At 33.3% G+C, this 23,163-nt stretch overlaps 2 protein-coding genes across 2 annotated transcripts; both read right to left on the minus strand.

The window, feature by feature from the left end:
• Nucleotides 1-1,889: 1,889 nt before the first annotated feature.
• Nucleotides 1,890-8,260, minus strand: LOC132757347 (leucine-rich repeat and fibronectin type-III domain-containing protein 5-like). The gene has a single exon (XM_060748603.1). The coding sequence runs from the start codon at nt 7,908-7,910 to the stop codon at nt 6,366-6,368; it is 1,545 nt and encodes a 514-aa protein (XP_060604586.1). The 5' UTR covers nt 7,911-8,260; the 3' UTR covers nt 1,890-6,365.
• A 10,048-nt stretch (nt 8,261-18,308) lies between these two features.
• Nucleotides 18,309-22,421, minus strand: LOC132757348 (uncharacterized). The gene is made up of 2 exons (XM_060748604.1): nt 22,176-22,421; nt 18,309-19,499 (listed from the first exon to the last, which is right to left on the minus strand). The coding sequence occupies exon 2, from the start codon at nt 19,468-19,470 to the stop codon at nt 18,562-18,564; it is 909 nt and encodes a 302-aa protein (XP_060604587.1). The 5' UTR covers nt 19,471-19,499; nt 22,176-22,421; the 3' UTR covers nt 18,309-18,561.
• Between the last annotated feature and the right edge of the window lie 742 nt (nt 22,422-23,163).

Raw genomic sequence — 23,163 nt, forward strand, 5'->3', positions numbered from 1 at the left:
GCAGTTGGGTTCCTGGCACTGATTCAAAACAACAGAGTTCTGCCGATTATCGCAATTGTGAGACCCGAATATTCTAAAATTTTGAATTTGTTTTTCCAAGATATGTCGACATATCGCAAGCATCTATATTTCATACAAAAAAAACTAGAAATGAGGAACGCTTGCTCAGAAATGACATGTATGAAAACTAAGTGTTTCTTTTGTAAATATAAATGCCCTTTACATCGTTTTAAATGCAAATAAAATGGTACAAAAGAGTAGTAACTTTTTAAATAAAAAGAGTAGTAACTCTTTAAATAAAAAAAAATAAAAATCAGATACAGTGAAAGAGTTATTGCCCTTACTATGTGATTATGTAAAAAATGTAATTCTTTAAACAAAATAAAATACATTGAAAAAAAGTTATCGCCCTTACTATAATTATGTAAAAAAAAGAGTTGTAACTCTAGCAAATGAGAAATAGTGATTGTAAGAGTTATCGTTCCTAGATACATATCAACAAATACAGATACAAATGTATTACAATGCAAGAATGATACTTTAATAAATGCACGAATCATAATGCCACATTCAAACATCAAGTTTCAAGATTTGCACAATTTCCCAGCAATTATGAATGAAAAAACCATATCAATTTCTTACAAACAGCTATAGAGCCTAGAATAATGAACAATATTTACTTCAAATACAAACAAAAATGACATGTACACAATACATTTCACCTACTTCCGGTTAAATTAGCAATTAATAATTCATTGTATGTCGCTAATTACTTTCAGTATCAATAAACCCACGACACCAATAAATTAATCACGAGTTCTGCTTCCTATCAAGATAATACCAGACGCAAAGAGTAAGGTCATATTTGTTCAACCGAATGTATTCACTACTTTTTTGTGCTAATGCAGTGAATAGTTTCTTTTTCCTGGGGTAACAGAAAGAGGTCAGGAGTAACAGAAAGAGAGTCTTTAATTATTCAGAGAGACCAAATACTGCATTTTTATGTGATAGAGTTACAAATTCTAGGAGATTTGCTTCTTACATAAACTTTTTTACCCAATCTTCGTATGTAATGTCTATCACTGTTCAAGAAGAAATAATTACAGCACCTTAATGGTGGCACTTTCAGGGCTTTACTCTAAAAGTATTTTCCATCATATATACAGTTGTATAAAAGACGGAGAGGAGAAAAAATGCCATTAACGTCTCTAAATTAAATAATGAATTTTCTCTCTTGGTCTTATTTTCTCGCGAGATTCACAAAGGGTTACAGCCCAAGGCAGCAGCTATGGACAATTAGAGGTTGACAAGTAAAGCGTTACTATGGCAACCGTTTTGTGCTGTCTTCAGATTTATGAGAAAAAATGGTCAGAGGATGCTTCAGAAGCGCAAAAACTCACAATTGTCTCACCAAATAAATCGATGATTGTTATTTTTTTCTTTGAGTTGTACACAAAAGAATGTCTGAATGGTGTGAAATAATAATTAACAATAAAATGTCGATGATTTCTCATGAATACATGTACAAACAAAAAAACAAATTCTTGGCGAGATAAAAAGTGTAAAAACAATATATGTATATGAAGCTATCAACACCATAGACATGAGACACATAGATAAATAAAATTGCACTAAAATGTCTGTGAAAACAACTATGTACACCAAAAATAATATACATGTATACATTATACAATACGATTCAATCTTTAACAATGTAACATAGATCCGATGGTCGCGATGAAATGAGCCGCGTCACGACAAAACCAATGGGTTTGCGACCAGCATGGAACCAGACCAGCCTGCGCATCCACGCAGTCTGATCAGGATCCATGCTGTTCGCTATCAGTTTCTCTACTTGTTATAGGGTATGCTGGTCGCAAACCCATTATGTTGGTTTTGTCGTGACACGGCTCAAATGTTCATAACATTGAGAAATGACAAAACTTTTATCGTGGTTTAAAAACGGGCAAACAATGCCATAATGCTGTTGTAAAACATCTTAAGTTTATTTCGAGTGAAAAAAATCCGGACGGTTTGTGGATCCCTTTTAACATTTTCATAAATATTTTGCATTTAGATTGAGTAAAAATGTACCATTTGTATAGATTTTTAGAAAACTGTTATTTTTAACTGGTCTTAAATACTTATACTTCTTAGACTTAAAAAAGGGAAAAGACACAAATTCAGTAACAGTGTCAGTGTCGCCATTGTCTATCTAACGTCATTAAATAAAACATCTTATGAGCCAATCAAAACCACGGTCACATTCAAATAATTTGAGCGATGCTATGAAAATTCAGTATCTAACAAAATTATAGCCCTAGATAAAATACCCCATCAATGATGCGCAGTTGTGAACAATGAACGCTGTCATGCTTTTCAAACCAAATCAAGCGTTTAACAATACGGATTATCATTGAATTGATCACGATTGGCAGATGCTTTCATCTTTTAATTGTCAGTTGCTGTTATGCGTGAAAAAAATACCCTATATATTACAGATAACGTTGTATTTCTCTATAAATTGTTGTGAAACACGAATCCAAAATGGTTTCAAGCCATGTATACATGTGATACACAATTTATATTGTATGCTATATATTATTTATACTGTATAATATCTTGCCACTTAGTATTTTATCTATGTGAACATTAATCTACCTACGATAAAAATTTTATGATGAAAAAAATAAGAGCAATGCTTCAAGAAACTCTTGAGTAGAGAAAAGGGTTCTATCTTCAGGAACTCTGGAACAAGCGTTCCTGGAGTAATATTTTTTTCGAATAAAATTGCGTCATTTGCGTAATTTTTTTTGCAAACAATTACGTATTCTGGCGTATGGATTTCCCATTATAAAGGTATTATAAATGCAAACGCAAGCTGTTACGCCATTACTAATCATTTGTAATGAAACATTTCGATAATTTCTATTTTCAAGAGCATTGACGCCATAACAGTGATATGCTCGTATCGCTTAGATAAAAACAATCAGAAATTCATTCTAAATATCTGTTATTAAAATCTTATAGACAGAAAGGTGCTACTTTACAGCAAAAATTAGGATAAAACAGTGTTAGATTTGTTTACTCGCGCTTTTGTTTTCATATCGACACATATTTTTGTTGTTGCCACACAGCTGTGAAAATGCGTTATGAAAACAATTGTAGTTTTAATCAAACCATAGTGTAAACATAACAGACTTTATGGTGCCAAATTATGATACGAAAAAAATCTGGGTGAAAAAAAATCCACCCAAGATGAACCGCTTAAGATACGAGAGAGGCGCTAAAAATAGATACTGGGAACGCGGAACATAAACATCACTTTAGAAATATCGACCTGTCAAAACAAATCTAACTCTTGCATTTATGTCAAATTATCTAAATGTAGATAACCAATAGATTATCAAATCTACCTTCGAAAACAAAAAAATAGCAGAAGGTAGATAGGTAAATTCTTTAAGATTGTTATCTTTGATTTATTCAAATTAAGATATAGATTAACGCTAATCCCAAAAAAGTTAAATAAACTTAAACAAAAGGATGAGCTTCGATAGTAATGAAAGTAATAATGTTCCTTACATTCACAGAAAAACTTTTGCAAAAAAATAAGGAAAGAGAAAAAAAACAGAAAAAAATATATATTAATATAACCTTGCATCAAGATAATACGTGTTTGACAGAACCCGGTTTTATTGAGTCTGTGAGATAATTAAAAGTTCAACATCTCCTACGCCCCCTAGCACCGGCTGAATCGGTATTCAAAGTTTAACACTAAACAAATTAAACTCAACAAGTCGGTCTTAATAACAAACCTATAAGCATCAAATTAAAAGTGCACGTTTCCCCTGAAACAGTTGAAGCAAAGATTATTTTCTTCTGGTTCAATGCTTGAAACATATGTATTCATGTAAATTTAAAACATATGTATTCATGTAAATTAAAACAACAGACTGACTTGTAATTAAGGTAAGTGAAGTGGCCTTAAGGCAGATGTTTAAATTAAGTTTTATGGACAGAACAATCATGTTTTATTCAAGGGCAGGCCTCGAGTTTAGAAATAAACTTGAAAAAAGATCAATATATAAACTTTACTAAATCAGATACACTTAAAAAAGGTTTCTAAGTTCAATTCGTTTGTTGGTGCTTTTGTTTGTTGTTGGTAATGGTTATAATGGTGGCTGGGGAGCTTGTCGATGTTGTTAATAATTAAACTTTAATGTTCATGTATTTATATTACTAGATCCGTTGACACGAGCAACTGACGAAAGACGTAGTAATAAAAAAATATCGAAAAATTCAGCGCTACTTATTTTCTGAAGGAGACATTTAATGACATTGGTCGCCGTGACATGTCAAAAACAATAGTTTTACTGCAAGTAATAAACGCGCCTTACTTATACAATTAGTGTATCTGCCATTGAAATGTTTGTGGTGGACAACCTGACGCTTATTTTCATATGCAGTGCATGACCGAAATCGTAAATCAGACCAAATCTACATTTTAATGCAGAAAGATTTGCATTCAGCATCAGAAATTAATTGTCCAAGTTGATGAACTTGTAAACTCATGAATAATTAAGTGACTATAGGTCACCAAGTTCAATCAATATACATGGTCGTTATTGTCTTCTTTTTCTTTCCTCTTAATGTAATACATCAAGAAACGTATACTGACTTTTTTCTAGACTTAATTGTAAACGTAATGATTTTTTTTTTACTAAATTTCCTACAGTCTAAAATTTCAGGAGTTTCAAATGCGATTTAAAACGCATTACCCTGTAATTATCGACTTTTAAGACACTTTTTAAAAAAAAGTACAAAAAATACTGAAAACTACCGAAAGCGAATAATTGGCCGTCTTTCCTTTTGTAGGAAAAATAATTAAATTTTTCAAAGAGACGAGCCTTTGATGTTTCAATTAGTGACGCTTTTTAGTCAGTTATTGTTAAAAACCCGCGATAAGAAAAATAAAAATGTTGTTGTTGAAAAATATCAATTAGTTCTGAATAAAAAGGTCCCTATATATCTTCAACACATCTAGTGTATCGATAACCAAAATGGCCTTAAGGCTATTCAACTGTCAAAATTAATGAAATTATTAAATTTCGTCCCACAATCAAGATTTAGGTTTTTGTTGTTCATTTATACTACAAAACTTTAAAATAATGATAATATAATATACGATGCATTGGATATTTACCTGTATCAGCTTTATCAAACAGTATTTTATAGCAAAAATCTAAATATTTTATACTACTCGCTGTAGTCAATATCAGTTGATCTTAAAATCATACAAGTTTAAGATATTAAACGATTTTTGTAAAAAGTAAGCATTTGAATTTATCGGATCATTACTTATCCACGTTTAATGCAATTAAATTTAAGTTTCCGTGACTTGAAACATGTTTCAAATTAATCTTGATCTTTGCGGAATTCGGTATAAATTTATGCATTTTCACAATTTTGCTTTAAGGCTTTTTCGTTAAAACTGGCATTATTTTGATAATTACAGTTTCAAAATAACGTGACAGAAAAATAATTTAGTACAATAAAGATGTGGTTTAAGTGTACGAATTGTCACTGGAAGGCGTAAATTCTTAACACGCAAAGTCTTATTGTACAAATAAAATTGAAGAACACTGAGAAAGAGGTAAAAAAATATATCGATGTAATTATCGCACCCAATACTTTTCGACCTTTCTGTGGTACGATTATTACAATTGACTGTATTGTCCACTATTTCATGACGAAACGCATTACTTGTAAAGTCCCTAGTTTAAAAAAGCCTGTAATTTTCTGTAAAGACAAGGCCTGTTTTTTGTCACATTCCGGAGTATTTAAGAAGCTTTTAATGACCACTTTTACTTTTTTCCCTTTATCTCCGTGATCTTAATTATTTGTGTCAAAACACGTTAAGGAAAAAGGAGAGAAATCTTTGCTACTGGGCTAGTTTAAAGGCCGACAGCAATGTCATCACTTCTTCACTGAATATAAACATTCCTTTGTTGGTTTTATTTAGTAATCCACTCAAACGTAAACCTTATCAAAGAGAGCCCGTATTGTTAAACACCATGGGTATTTGAAATCAGCACAGATTCAATATAATCCACCCGAAGCTTCTTTACCTCTAATAATAGGGTATTTTATCACTGCATCACTTTATTCCATTTGAGCTAATTTGGCAACACGATATTACGTTACCACCCCGAAGAAATTTTAAACGATTTCTATTAAAGAGGTGATTTTAAATACAGATTTCTTACAACGGTGTATGAACCCTTAAGTTTAGACAGGTGTGCTTTGAGCCAAATTGATGATAAAATATTTCAGTTTTATTTTCACAACCGACACAATGCTCAATGCTACACATGGATGTCAAATTTACGTCTTTCTAACATGGTGTGTTCAACCTCGTCCAGCTCCTTTCGACTCGGAGGACCGCTCCGAACGTCCGGGATTGTGATGCCATTTTGATGGGCGTTTGAATACCCTGATTTACTTTTATGTCTATAAAAAATATGGAACACAATAACACACAATAATAATGTTATCAAAAATGTGCCGACGACAGCACCGACGATGTCGCCGGCGGTAAATTGTACACCAGCACTATTAGTTTTCTGCGTCACGGCCTGCATGTTATTGGCAGAAACTTTACTTGAGTTCGTATTTACCACAGACTCTTTTGTCTCAGTTTTTATCTCGTCATATTTTTTCTTCTTTTCACCTTTGTCTATAACTATTTCTTTTATATCTGGTGATACGTCATTCATAGCGACATCTGTTTGATCAACGTCCGTCTGGTACTCTGGCACGGCCGGCCATGCAACGTTGATTGAGAAAGTAACATTTCCCGCCGGGTTATTAGCCACGCATTGGTATCTATTTTTAGAATTGGATTCCGGCGGTGTAACATACATTACACCTTCCATTTCTTTAGCTAAATGCTCTGATTTAGGAATAAACACTTCAGAATCGCCGTCGGGCTTCATCCAATATATCGTCGGCACTGGATCCCCGCTTGCGAGACAAGTCATTTTACCAACGTTATGCTCAAAAATAACATCTACGTTTTTAAACACAGGCAGTTGGCATTTGAAATCATCTTCTTGTAAATTATTGAATGGCTTCCCCCTTAATCGTACCGGGGACCTACACGATGGTGGTGAGCCACCCTCAAATATTCTCGAGTTGGAGAGGTAAAACTCATTCAACCACCTGGCCTCACAGTTACAGTGAATTGGGTTATCCCCTATTCTCAAGTGGCTTAAAGTCTTGAAAAGGAATAGCCACTGTGAATTAAACCTCTCGAATTTGTTGCCGTCCAACCACAAATTCTTCAGCGTCCCATTCATAGGTCGAATAATTTCAAGTGATAATTTATCAAGACCATTGTTTTGCATGTACAGTCCAGTAGTCTTTAACCCCGAGAACGCCATCGTCCTGATCACGACCCCTGGATTATCATTGAGGAATAAATGATCAAGGGTCAAGTCCCTAAAAGTATAGTCATAGATTGTTTTCAGCTTGTTCTTTCCAATGTCTAACCATTTCAGGTTTTTATTGTTTACAAACGTATCCGGTGCTATATGCTCAATACCACACCCTGTCAAATATAACTGTTCAAGATCCCCATATAACGTGAAGTTTTCTTTGCTAATATTCGGGTTAGAGAACGTATTGTCATTAAGATTAAGCTGGATTGTATCTCGCGGTATTCCACTGGGAATAAAAGGCAGTCCCTTTCTAGGGCAATACACTATTCTAGACAGAGATGGACAAAAGCACACCGCTGGGCATGTTGGAGCCGTGGTCCCGAGTCCTAAAAGCGCACATATGATGAGCACACTTAAAGCACTCCAACAATTCATTGTAAATATTCCACACGTTACAAATCCCGGCATCATGTTTGTAAAATTATTTCCACTGCTTAGTAAATACACTATTACTTCTGCAACATCACAATTCTTTCCTTAGATTCCACACTTCCTCAATCCGTTATTAAGTTCTTACGTATAATACTCCAAAATATATACAATATATTCACTTATCCCGCTTCGTGTAGAAAACATGAAGTTCTCTGTGTTAAATCCATTTTATATCTAAATAAATCCAATATTTATAACAAATGTTTGATAATACTGCAAATATTAACTTTCTATCTTCTCTCATCGACTAACATACATGTACTCTCTTTACTTCACATTCGTTAACTGACTACTACTATTGGCGAGAAATGCAGTGATGCGCGCGCAGCCTGGTGCGGAACATCAATACTATCGGTTAAGCGAACGAATTAATAATTTCTATGGGTTTAATAAATCGAGCGCACCTTCGGTTTGATAAAAGCCCCAGACACGATTTATTATGAAATATGAAATTATGTATAATCATATTCATTAAGTCATAATGTGAGCTTTTAATTTGCACAATAATTATTACGGCACTTTACAAATGTTTACAAATTACATAAACAATCGTAATACATCTATCAGGACAAGTAATTCAAGTAGCTACCCTGTTTAAACGTCCATGATATGAGGGAAAATGTAAACAAGCCAAATACATACCTCAATAAAATAAACGTAACCTATGATCCCAATTTTCGATGAGTGTGCTGCTTTAGCTTCTTTTACATTTACAAGCAGACGATGTAAATATTTACACATCCTTAAACAGCGATCGGCCATTATAAAACCTATTCATTATTTCAATTATAACACTCGTTCATTACCAACTACCTCCCGAAAAACGGACTCCGGTGACCTGTACTAGATTTTCATGTTATTTATTTTCCACGCATGGTTTTAAAGCAACTGTTTATAGAGTAGTCAAGTTTCTAATGGAGTGGGTTGATAAGAAAGAAATCATCTCTCAGAATGGTTCTACCTTAATTATGGGACTAAAAATGTAACTTTCTGTCCCAGCTTAATTGTATAGTTAAATCAGTATGATTATCCAATTATTTTAAATTTATTCAGGAAATCTGCTTCGTTAATTAACCAAAAGTAATAAATCTGGTATTGTACACTAAAGATAGAACCGGGGCCGGAATTCTGTCACGCACACATGAGAGTAAAGATCCGAATCCTTAATCTTATAACTTTTAATAGCTTACAAAAACCCCGGATTATCCCATAATCTACCGTAGGTAATCCGCTTATTGCACATCTTTATTTTCACGCGAAACAGTATGATGCTGATTCTAAGCACGTGCGCGTTTGTCTAACAAAAGATATTTTATCGTCAGGCCTGTGGGACGTATATTGTTACAGGGCTTTGTAGTTTTATCATGCTACGGCACGTGTCCAACATTACGATGGGAAGAAATTGAATGAACATATTAGAGCTATATCCATTTAAGTATCTTTCGATCGTGGGAGATTTTCATTTTGATTCACTTTTTCCACTTGACTTACACTTCGTCCTCATTTCCCATTCTCAAATATTGAGGGAAAACGGAAAAAAGGTTTAAGAAGTCAAGCAATTTCATACTTCTTCCTATTTAACATGGTAATACATGTAGTGTATTAACATTGATGTTTATTTACGAAGAACAAAAACAGCTAACTCACTTTAAGAGACATTATTTACAATAATTATACTATGCGAAATGCCTGTATTTAGGAATCGTCCGCGTACAAATGTCCTTTATGGAAAGGTCTGGTCATGACCACAAATGTTCATCTCGGCAATGTAACTTTCAAAATTCTAAAACTCGTAAAAAAACAGAACATTAAGGCTTAAATCGCCCAAAGTAGGCTCAAAAATAACTTTATTGCATGACATTTCTGATGAAATAATACTAAATGTACTAAAACATATAAATCATCCGGACTAAGGTTCTTTGCTCGTGGGAATAGAAAAAAAAGTACTTAAAAGAAAAAGAAAACTGTCGCGACATTTTTAATGTATGACTTTACAAAAAAAAAAGAGACCAAAAATGGGCTCGCCACACTTGGTTTGAACCTGAACAGAGTTGTTAATTGCCCGCTTAAGTAATTGGCATGCTTTGAAATATTAATTTTTTGAATGTCAATAGAAGAATGATAGTAATAGTTTCGTATTTTGTCTGCATTTAATACGTCTGTTAAATTTAAACATTGATCGTAAATTGCACTTAATGTAAACTTACGGCCAACGATGTTTTAATAAAGACTCTTTTATTTGCTCATTTTTCCTTGCCAACAATCAGATTAAATGTTTAGTACACTTTCATACAATTCGCCGTTACGATTTCATTCAATTGGTTAATGCACCAACAATCCCCAGCAATTACGTGTAATTTTGTGGTAGATAAACAAATACTCCGTGGAGTCATTGGAACTCAAAGACATCTTAAGAAAACAAAAGACCAAGGTTTAAATGGAAAGTTTAAACTGTCGTGCACGACGTAAATAACGTGTCATCGAAATATTGCTCAATATTTTGATGAAATTTAATAATGGTTTAATCAAGGGCGAAATTGGATATATCAAGTGGGTTCTACGATTAAATTTTCTTTTATATGCACCGAGACTTACTATGAAAACATTGACAAATATTTGTAGTAGTTTAAATAAGTTGTTTAAAATGAAAACAGTCAGATCAATTGCACTATTTATTGCCTTTGTACTACTTTCGCTGTAAACAAAGGGAGGCCACCTTGTTATTAAAGCAATAAAGTTGGCTACAGAGTTACAATCTCGTGAGTTTGTTTTTCCATTAAACGAAATTATAAACTCATTTTAAAGTCACGGATCGCGTATATCAAAGACGCGGAAAGGCAATAAATCGAAACTGAAAGGAAGACTATAAATCAGAGTTGGCAAGCAGGCAGAAGATTGCACGTACTGATAACGCTAAATACGTTATGTCAATAAATGTAACATCCGTGACGGTCGAGCATCTATTTACCTTAACAAGATATCAGTGACGGATATGACCCTGGGGTCTATAGATGTCATGTTTTTACGTATCGCAGGGTAGCCTTCAGGTGTAATAATTCGAAATCCAAATAACTCGTTACACGTACGTTAGCTCTTGAATAAACAAACCCACAAATATTTTCACAGATACTTACACTGTTTTATTTATCTTTTTGTAATGTTTTCATTGTACAATAGCAGATTAGACACTAAACCAATTTAAGATCTTCCGCCAAAATAAAAAACAACTTTATTCAACATTTTTATTTTTGTTGGTTTTCTTTTTCTATTTTTTTTCTTTACTTTTTCATTTCTTCTTCTTTATTATCACTATCTATACAATCTTCTTTATTATCACTATCTACAATCTGCACCTGATTTTGGCCGGGGTAAATTAAATGTCGACGTTAAAGTATTTACCCCCAAAAAATATCGCGCTGTATCACAGAATATATAAATGTATATGAAGGTTTTCAATATAAGAAAAGGGAATAATTGTTGAAAAATAATGACACTCATATCAATGCCTCGTGAAAAGGGAAAAAAGAAACACGTCATCGAACTTCATATTGGCAGAAACAAATCGATTTTTTTATCGATAAATTAAAATCAAACCTTTAAAAAAACGAATAAAAAGCAAGTTGTCAAATTCTATTTTCTGATTTATTTTGACAGAGTTGACAATCGTGTGACCGATTGCAAACATTAATATGACACAATGTCCATCAGCAGGTATAATTGTTTCAATCATATTTCTGATAGGTGGCGCGCGCACCTGGTTATAAATGGCGTTTATTTATCAGTCTGAAGGTGCAACAAACAATCGAAAATCACATTCCAGGGGAGCGCATCAGTGTAAAAATTCCGATAAAATATAATCTCCGTTAATCACCCCATGCAGATGGTCAAAAGTCGCAACTACCTTTGCAAAACCAACCATGATATGAATTTACCCACTAAGAAGATATACATCGCGTTTTGATGATACCCGATTTTCAGGTGCTTTTTTATGCAAGTCGTTTTTTATCTCCAAAATTGTTTTATCAAGATTTTTTTTCTAGTGTCAGCAATGATTATCTAAGTTGTTTTCCCAGAGCAGAACAAAGCATACTCTTTATTCGGAAAAAAGCACAGATTACAAAATGTTCTGAAATAACAGTGTGCAAATTGTGTACAAGAAAAAAGCAATAAGAATGGTTAATAATTCTTTTGGAATAATATTTAGTAAACAAAATAATCATATAATATGAGTTGCGATTGAAGTTATAGTTCTAACTGAAAAAAAATTGTGTTTGGTTTTAATTGTAATAACTTTGTTTAAAATGAAAAAAGGCAACCATAGCTTGTTTAAGTAAGTCAGTTATAACAAAAGCAGTCCTTTGAATAAGCTTTACGACTAAACGTAGCTAAACGACTTTGCAGAAATGCTTTCAATGTCAGACATGTAATGCATTTTAGGTAATAAATTTATACCGTTTATATGAAAAAATCAGAACAGGAATAATGAGACTGTATTTAATCAATACTTTATCTCCTCAAGACCTATTATTTATACATTGTGCATATTCATGTTAACAATAATAGCAATTTCCATCGCACTCATATTCATTACCAAAAGATAACAAAACTGACATCAGTTTTGATAAACTATCATTCAAACCACACATAAAATCTTGCCAATTTTCTCAACTATTCCCGAAGAGGTCAATCATGTAGGGACAGTAGCGTAAACAGCGCAATATTGTAGTAATGAAATTGTAATGTTGAAGCGTTCAGCGTCCCCATGGGATACAGGGTAATTACGGGGACATGTAATAAGTATTGTTGATCGTGTTTCATTATCAATAGTATGTAATTTAAGTTAACACGTTAATAGTTCTGATCATCATGTAACCCCGCGGGAGAGAAATTGAAACCGACTTGTAATTATCCAATTGAGATAAGTACAACGTACCTTTTATAAACCTACCTTTGTATTTACATTTACTTGTATGTAATTTTATCATGTACAATCCAAGTTACATCAAAATTGGCGATGTTTCTTGAGAGCTGACATGGGAATTCAATAAAAAAAAATGTCATTCAGAAAACTGACTTTTCAAATTGATTAAATGCGTCCAAAATGTAATGTTGATAGTCAAATCTCCAATGGATATCCCCAGGATCTCTCCTACTTTTACCTATGTCCATATTCTGTTGGATTCGGAAGTGATTTGCCAACAGTATTGAATTCTATACAGTTGGCTGACAAACTATGTTTTCATCTCGATCCCAAAAAAAGTTTCCATTTAATTTTCTCCTGATTGACAAAAGCAAAACTGAAAGAAAGAAAAAAAACACACTACCACACATTTTAAACAATGTGTTTGAAAAAACAATAAACAGTATTTGAACAGGAAAATCTCAAATGTAAGAGGTTTAAATTATGAGTGACTAAAAAGGGTGTAATTAGTTTTTTATTAAAGATATTTTATAAAAGTCAAATATAATATGATTTCCTATCAAACAACATATAGTAAAAGGTTTGGAGTATAACTATCTTAACTGATACTCCTAACAGTCAATGTTACACTATTTTTTTTAATTTTATGAAATTAATTTAAACTGGTATATATGATAATGTTCTTTGTAAGAAATTCTAAATAAAAGTTGTTGTATAAATCGGGGGACGAATAAAAAAGTAAATTCTATTAATTCTTTGTCTAATAGTGTCATAATTATTTCTGATAATTATGACTTTATGTATATATGTGAAATTCGACAAGTTTGTGATAATTTTACCCCCATTCATTAATTAACACGTAGTGTTAATTTATATTTCTTTAGCTATTGTCAACAATTATTACTTTTTTTTGACAATATTGAAGATGTGAGACTTTCCTTTCAACATTTTTTTCTCTCTTTAATTTAGCAAATTAATGTTACTTTTTTCCGCCTAAGGTATTGAAACCTTTCCAGGTATCGCTTATAAATCCTTATATCATTTTATATATAAAATTATATCACACCGGCCCGAGATCAAAAAGACTCTTGACAAATTTACGGGCAATTTTAGTGTTAACACCGTTAAACTGTCATCGTTTAATAGAAATTACGCGTAAACCCGTCAAAATAAGATCGTTGCGATAAATGAAGATTTTTATCGAATTTCTAAAAATTGTAAGATTTTAATCAAATAATGTAAATACACGCCGAATTAAACAAAACCGTATTTTTCTGCTGAAATGTAAATTAGCTGCAAGATCTTATCAAAAAGATAACATTTCAGAAACATGTGTAACTTCAATAACATTATTTGTTAAAATCTTTTGTTGGCACAGACTGTTCAATTGCTTCTTGCGCTTTTATCTTTCTTTGATTAAATTCAAGTTCAAAACTTGTTTGAGACTTGTTGCAATGATTTTTGATTGAGGTTACACATTTTAAAACATTTATTTATTTTATTTACGTCGCACTATTGAACATGCAGTCATTCAATATCGCATATTAGGGCTGGGGCGAGTATCCGAGTACTCGGATAATCACAAATCAAAATGAAAAATCGAGTTTGAATATTCGTAAGCCCAGAGATCGTGGATCGCGATCTAATTTTTTTTATACATTCACTGTTTTTCACACTCATAAAATCTAGAAAAATACAATTTGAGTATAAATTATATGAAGTTTACCTACATACAATTTGCCGGTTAAAGACCATGTACCATGATGCTGAGCTAGGAAGTAATTGGTTTCAAAAAAAAAAAAAAAAAAAAAAAAAATACTCATCCAAAGAATAAAAACATAATCCTAGTTTATATTTTATATCTTTAATGTTTAGTATTGTTTTTTTTTTTTAAATAAACATGTTTTTATGGGTGTCTTGATAACAAAAGATTTGTGGTTCGATTTGTGAATCGTAAGTGCTAAATCGTGGTTTGGATCGGATCGTCACTTATTGGACGATCCACGCCCCTATCGCATATTATGGTGACTGATTTGCGCCATGTCGTATTTTCGGTTTGAGGAGGGGGGGGGAAAACGTGAAAATTCGACAATGTCCCCTTTTTATTTGTATCCCATTGTCTTCGCCTGCCGCCCGCGGAGCGAAAATTAGACACGGCCGAATTTCATCTTCGTGAATTTACAATTTTAACTTCGTGAACACACGTTTCAAACATACGGCTTTCACAAATTAATGAAGTTGAAATAGTAAATTCATGAAGTTGAAATCATGAATTCGTGAAGATGAAAACTTGATTTCGTGAAGTTGAAATCGTGAAGTTCATGAAAGTTTAATTCATGAAGTTGAAATCGTGAATTCGTGAAGTTGTAATCGTGAAGTTCACAAAGTTAAAATTGTGAATTGAGGAAGATAAAATCGGGAATTTATAAAGTTAAAATGTCCGCAACGGTCTTTAGTACTGAATAGCTTTCATAAGACCTCATTATGACTTGTTAGTATCCCTCTGACAGAATTCTTATACAGATCTTTTTTTATTTCTATTTATACTATATTAACATACTGTGACCCGTTGGGGCCATCGCGAGACACGCATAACTAGAAACAACGAAAACACGGAAATACGATGGTGAAAAGTCGAAATAACAAAACTACGATGGACTCCGTATTAACGTTGCACAGGGTCTCAATTGATTCTAATCTCATGAAAATACTTCCAAGAAAGGAAATTAAAATTGTCAGTCCTGAACATTGACCTTTAAATGTTACTAGAACTTGACCCTTTCTAAAATGAACTTGTCAAGTTTCCTTTTTTTGAACTGACCATCATTCTGGGAATATCAAGATACACATTTAAAGTAAGTAAATAACAGTAAAAAGTCTGATCAGACTGCACGACTGGCTTGTCTTTGCCCTGATAGCATTTGCTTTTAGTTGGTTGAGGGTTAAGGTCAAACTCCTCGCAGCAGTTACTTCCCTTTCCTTAATCAGTACAGAATAAAGGGGAGATCACTGCGTGGAGATTGGGTTAAGGTATCATTTAGTTTTATATACACATATGCAGCTGTTTCGTAATTCAAAATAACACCATTTTAATGTTTGAATAATGAATTCTGCTTAAGCAGGTGCTTGGGGGCGTAGATGGCAACTTGCACTTTCTAGTAACGTCAATGAACAGGCTCAATTAAACCGAGCCTGTAGCATGTTTAGGGCGTTCTTTAGGGATTCGGTTTTTCTCTATTTTGAGCTGATGTGAATACGATACGTGCAATCGCCAAACTGTAATACACATTTATACAAATTTAAAGAAATCCTATAAGGAATAAAATATCAAGTACGAATCTGTTAGCTGGGAAATTAATTATATTCGCACCGTTAATACCCTACTTTATTCTATATAATAAGTTATACGTTAGAAATTTATTTATTTTTTACGTTAATATTACGTTAATGTGTGAAGCGTACGTGACGATGACGTAAATAGGGCTAGGTTAACGTTAGTTTACACTGACCCTGAAACGGTAAAGAAATAAGAAAAACATCTCCTATGTTTTATGTTAAATATCTAACTGCCGGATATGACGTCATCCTGCGGCAGACGACAAATTAATGTGAAATGTCGAATGATTTAAGCGGTTTAATTACATTATGTTAAAGTTGAAAAGTTAGTGTGTTTTGTTTACATCTTTTTTGTTTGTGATTTGATTCACACATGAATATTTTTTGGTTGAGACACCCAGGTCTTCCTCCACCAGTAAAGCTGGAAAGTCGCCATATGACCTATACTGTGTCAGTCCGACGTAAAACCCAATCAAATAAACATTTTCCAAATGCAAAAGCTGGGCAAATTCATTACACAAATTCAGCATGTTACGGTTAAAACCATTTAACTTTTTCTGAATAATTATATATATCACTTTCTTTACATTTTATTAATATGAATGAGAAAGAAATAGAGTCACAAAAGTTGTTATAATTATATAAATATGACGATAAATTTAGATATATAAGAAAACTGTGTCCCAGACAGAAAGAAAAACCGTTTGTTACGGTTTACTGTTAAACTTGAGTGTTGTCAAATTATTTATAACAGTTTCTAGCCTTAACAAATTTACTTATTTTAGCAGTTTTGAAAGCAAAATCTATACACTTTAACTTGAAAAACAATAACAGTAACAACGCCACCAAAAGCAACAACAACAACAGCAGCAACAACAAGAAGTAAATAACATTGCATGTTTTAAGGTTGAAAAGTTATGCAATTTATGTGACAAAAACTTGACAGGCGTTTACATGTATTTGAGCCGCGTCATGACAAAACCAACATAATGGGTTTGCGACCAGCATGGATCCAGACCAGCCTGCGCATCCACGCAGTCTGATCAGGATCCATGCTGTTCGCTAACAAACTCTGAAACTGATAGCGAACGGCATGGATCCTGATCAGACTGCGCGGATGCGCAGGCTGGTTTGGATCCATGCTGGTCGCAAACGCATTACGTTGGTTTTGTCATGACGCGGCTCATTTTATAATTATAATTAATATTTGATAGCTTAAATATGATGCTAGTCCATACTCATCTCTAATATCTGTAATATGTAATAATTTAATTGTTCCGCATAGAAAACGGATGTTGTTATCCACATATAAATTTATATGTTCAGTAAATATGAACTTCTGCCATAAAAATGAGCTTCTTCCATTCATATATCAAAATAGATGATGAATTGTCGGTTGTTTTATTTAACACACGTGTCGCAGAAATTTAAAAAGTATCATCTTCAATGACTATGAAAAGTAAGCTAGTTAATCGGTATTTCACCTACAATGATTGCATTACAAAGATTTCACACTTGCTTTCAATTATATTTGTATAAATGAATGGTTAAAAGGTTTATCGAGGGAGCGTGGACGGTATCTTGCATTTTCCGGTACCGTTCATGAACAAGCTCAATAAAACCGAGTCTGCAACATTTTTAATTTTGTCCTTGTGAGAGTTCTCATTCCGTTTTTCCCTATTTTATAGGTAGTCGATTTGGCACACAGCATACATTAAATGCATGCCAATGTTAACACACTGAATATATCCGAGTATAAATCAACTTAATCTTAGATCAAACTATTTTTCAGGTTACATCTTCTTCATTGAATGTTCATTGAATGTTCTAACTGAAACATTTGAGCCGCGTCACGACAAAACCAACATAATGCGTTTGCGAACAGCATGGATCCAGGCCAGCCTGCGCATCCTATTACAAGTAGAGAAACTGATAGCGAACAGCATGGATCCTGATCAGACTGCAGGCTGGTCTGGATCCATGCTGGTCGCAAACCCATTATGTTGGTTTTGTCGTGGCTCATTTATTTTACGTAAATGACACACAAAAACCTTTTATGTATATTGCAGTAGAGCAATAGAGACTTTTGTTGGGTATTCAAAAAATATGAACGAAAGAAACCAGGGATCAAAGATGTGATTTATTTAGTTCCCATTTGTATATTTTGTAAATAAGATACTCCCTACAACGACTTCCTCTCCACAACAAACACTCTGCTTATCTTTGTCTTATGTTGCTTTACTAAGGGATTAATGCAAATTTGTGTCGCATTGTCGTGTGTCCATATTCTTAAGGTAAAATCGAACTTCATATTGTTAGAAATACAAAAATGTACCAAAAACATTACATCAGACTAACATTAAACGTCATTTCCTAATTTGGTGATTCACTCACAAATTGACGTACATAATCTGCTGCAAAATATATTGAAATTGACAGAAAAGCAACTCCGATAATGGATCCAAGCAGATAAAAGAACGTTGAAAATTTCCCAAAGTTCTTAGCGCTGCGGTTGTTTCCGTTCTTGAATGAGCGGTCAGACTTTTGCATCAAGTGAACTGCCGGTAAACAGCACAGGAAGAAGAAAAACAGGAAGCAAGGACATTGCAGCGTGCTGTGGAAGCGGTGATTGATTTTGTTGAATGGATTTGGAACGATATGATGCTGTTTAAGTGGATTTGACGACGAAGAATTGAACAAAAAATGAAACGGAAATGGATCTTTTGTTTTATCCGATGAATCAGTCAGATCTTGATCGATTTCAGCCCCAGGCTCACTTGCAGCGTATCCGGGGTTGTCACGCCCACTGAGTATTTTATCGTCCTTTCTACTACTCACTGGACTTGGTGGGCAGCTTATAGATTTATTCGGGCGAATTGTTTGAAATTGTTCCCATTCTTCACCTATTTCAAAAGTACACTGCCTCGTGGACACCTCACGTGCTTTAAGTTCAAGTCGAGGCTTTTCGTCACTTCCGCCTACTGTGTAAACGGAAGTTGGTGATTTCGGTGCTTTTGATTTAGTAGATGAGGATTTTTCAGAGATTGGAGAGCTAGGCTTTTCAACATGAATACCAATCTGGGCGTACTGAGAGTGCTCGTCTTTGAATGACCTTGGCCTTTTTCGGCGCCTTTTTTCTCGCAGTTCTTTATTGCACGATGAATCCTGATCAGAAGTCTCGATGGTGATGTCCTGGTTATGAATCACTATTTCATTATGACTTGGAAATGAGGTTGCTATGGCAACATCGCCAGATTCTAGTCTGTCATTGACATCCGCCATTCTCGGATTTCTGCTAACATAGGAACACCCTGAAATAAGAGACCTTTATCAATAAAACGCCCATCATAAAACACGACATTTAAACATAACTAATTAACACTTTAAAAAGGCGAAGAAAAAATAAAATACAACAACACTCGTTAATTGTAATTCGTAATTTTTTGACGGTAAGATTGATAGATGTGAAAAGTAACAAATGTTGATCTTTTAAATGGTTAATCTTTTTATGTGACGTATTACAACATACATAATTATGTATTTACGAGTTACCTTAATGTGTTTTTGACGGTGTAAATATAAGATATATACAAAAAGTAAGTTTTACAAAGTTTTTGATTCAAAGCCCAATTTGTTCAGAAATGTTTTGAGTTGTCCTAATTTCTAAAATAAATCTTTCTTTTTTTATATTGGCCAAATACTATTTTAGGCAAACACATGTAATGTTAGGACTATATTGTCCATTTTTTTATAGTTTCATTAAAACTACAGAGAGCTTACGTTGCTTTATATGCATTGTAGTTTATCCTTGTTTGAATTAAGACAATCGTTTTATGGGATTTCAATTAAAATTGAACCTTTGATCAGTCGGCTGTTCTTACACTTCGACCTATTGAAATGAAAATATGTTTGGCTTTAATTGACGGGACCAAAAACTCTTTTCGACTGAACACGAGTCCCAGTAAGAAAAAAAATGACCTAAGCGGAGTTAAAGTACAAAGATAAAGAAGGAAATTTGACGAGACTTTATAAATTCTTCGACTTATGAGGAATTTTGAGAAAGGCGATTTCGATTTTGAGTTATTAAGAGTCAACTGTACACTAAGAGTGAACAGTTTTGCAAAACTGCACGGACGGACCAACATTTTGGAATATTATGACCTTCAGAAACATTTGAGACGTTTGCCCAGGACTGGTTCTACAAAGGTATAGGTGCGTAAAAAAGTTACATTAGACATCCGTGGCTTACTGTTCACTGTCGCGTTCTTCGGATCACATCAACACTGGAGGTTTGAATCCCGCCATGGAGGGCGGATTTTGTTATACGAGGAAGGAAATTGGATAAAAAGGTAAGGTTTTGAGGGTAGAATGAACGAGGCATATCTGTTGTTTGAAGTTGTAGTGTACAATAAATTGCGAGACACTCAATAAAAACAACAAGGGCTACTTTAATTGATGACATTTCACAAATATAACACCAAAATAAATGCTCTTTGTTTAACCTTTTTGTGTGAACTACTTTGTAGACCAATAACAATAAATCTAATTTTCTCATTTTTGCATGAAAAAAAAAATCCGAAAAAAAAATCCCGAACGCGCTCTTAGTGATGTTATATACATGTACGTACGGAAGTTTGAATTAAACTGTTATTTTATTCTTCAGTTTCACTAGTAAAAGAGCCACATGACGCAAATTCTTGGTGCGGTGTTTAGTTCAATGTCGGGCATTTGAATGTGATGCGGTAATTTGTATGAGTTCTTAAAATAAATACATTGTCCTTTACTGCGGAAGGGAACAGTTCAGTCAATAGAACAATACCATGCCCTTTCGCAGAACTGTTTCAGTTTGGAAGTTTGACCAAGGATTTGGGAGTTGGGGTTGTGGTGGGGGTAGTAGACACTTAAATTTTCAATATATATCCATCCAGGCTAAAAAAATATTATATAATTATAACGATGAGAATACCTACATTTGCATATAACTCGAATCACTCTCTGCATATAAATCAAATACACAATTATTATAGAATATCTTAGATAGGTTATAAAAAAAACAAAATGTTGCAATCAAATTTCGTGCTCAAAACTATAAGTTTTTATAAGTTTTATGTCTCTGCACCCAGATACCGTGCTTTCGAGCCTTTTCAAGGACTGCCATGGTCTTTATTCCTGTGCTACTTGTAGTTGTTAATCTAGTTAGATTACTTTGATATAAGCGATAATAATAATAATAATTATTATTATTATTAACATTATTATTATTTTTTTGTTATTATTATTATTCATTATCATTAACACTTTTATTTTCATTATTATTATTATACAATCTTATATTTTAATTATAATCATTATACATGTAATATGTATTGTAATTATTCATTATTACTTTTATTATTATCATCATTATAACCATCATCATCATCACCATCATTGTCATTCATTCATTCATTCAATCAATCAATCAATCAATCAATCAATCAATCAATCAATCAATTAATCAATCAAGTATTCAACACCACCGCTTGTATCATCATCATCAGCAGCAGCAGCAGCAGCAGCATCAGTTGAAATAACATACTGAGCATGTTGAAATATTTACCTAAAGCACATACATGTACATGTACTATCGAAAATAATCTTTTCTTTTTTCTTCTGTCTCAAAAATCATTTTCTCGCTTAACGACGATTTGTTGAAAATAACTGTATAAATGACAGAAATCTTTTCAAAAAAATGAAAATGAAAAAAAAACCACCCGACCCTCTCAAAATAATAACTACTAAGTAAATAAATAAATTAATATGGTGCTTTAACATTTATACAAAATTCTAGCGACAAAATGTATTATTTAAACGAAGAACATGTACATAATTTATAAATTAAACAATCTGAACTGACTCTGGAATTAATTAGATCTAAGTTTTATTTCAATTTCATTGAATTTAATTAATTCATCATTTATTTATGATATATAAAAAAGAATAATTACATATATGCGATTGTGAATGAATCCCGTCGTATTCGTTTAAATCCAACACTTAATTTTTCACTATAAGTATTTCTGATGTTCACGCAACGAAGTCCGTAAACGGACAGAAAAAGAGCTAAGTTCTAAATCCACATTTCTCTCAAAAAATCAACTATTCTGTGTAGCGTTTAATGATGAATGCTAAAGGGTGTACCAAGTATTCAGGCAGACTTTTCAGTCATTTTGACAAATTAGATTTTCCACATGTTGTGGTTTGTTTACGTTGAAACGCTCAACTAACGTTCCGTTTTTTACGCATAAATTAATGACGGTACGTAATTTAACGTAGACAGAGGGAGGTGACAAGTCATATACTGTAAGCTGTAGTTATTAAACACAATTAATGAAGCGAGTTAAAAGATATAAATTCACAAGTGTCTTTTGGCATACCTCTTGTTTATATACTTTATAGTGTTAAGTAAAAACAAGCACGGTAAAAAAATGTGAATAACGTCACGTGACAAGCGCAAAAGTTTACGACCCGACACTGTTGAAAAGGGTAAAAATTCATCATTTTGTAAATGCCTTAATACAATGCATTTGTCTACTCTCACCAGACTTTCACCTTAGAACCTGCAAAAAATCACAGCCATGCGGGGTTCAATGAAATGATTTCAAAATCCCATCAAACTGCGGGTCAAGCTCTGCCTCCGGCTAATTTCCACTGCCGAGAGCGCGATGAGACAAAATTATGGCCCAATGGATGCATGGTCGAGGAAGGGCATAAAATTATCAGTCAATCGAATTTCAAAAAACGTAGTGACTTCATGATATTTTTTTTTCAATTCATATGTCGAAAAAAATACTCAAGAAAATTTTTACGTGGAAATATTGGGCATTATAGTGAGCAGCGTCAGGGGCGTTCCTATAATACAACCCGTTTGTAACGGGCATATAAAATGGTCAAATAGATCTAAATAACCTACAAAAATGAGAAGAAAATACATAT

The sequence above is a fragment of the Ruditapes philippinarum genome, unplaced genomic scaffold (genome assembly GCF_026571515.1).
Source record: "Ruditapes philippinarum isolate M1 unplaced genomic scaffold, ASM2657151v2 ctg617_1_1_1_1, whole genome shotgun sequence".
NCBI classification, from domain to species: Eukaryota; Metazoa; Mollusca; class Bivalvia; order Venerida; family Veneridae; genus Ruditapes; species Ruditapes philippinarum.

What these genes read in the sequence shown, in the direction of transcription:
- LOC132757347 (XM_060748603.1), bottom strand. Translation starts at nt 7,910, where the DNA reads ATGATGCCGGGATTTGTAACGTGTGGAATATTTACAATGAATTGTTGG.
- LOC132757348 (XM_060748604.1), bottom strand. Translation starts at nt 19,470, where the DNA reads ATGGCGGATGTCAATGACAGACTAGAATCTGGCGATGTTGCCATAGCA.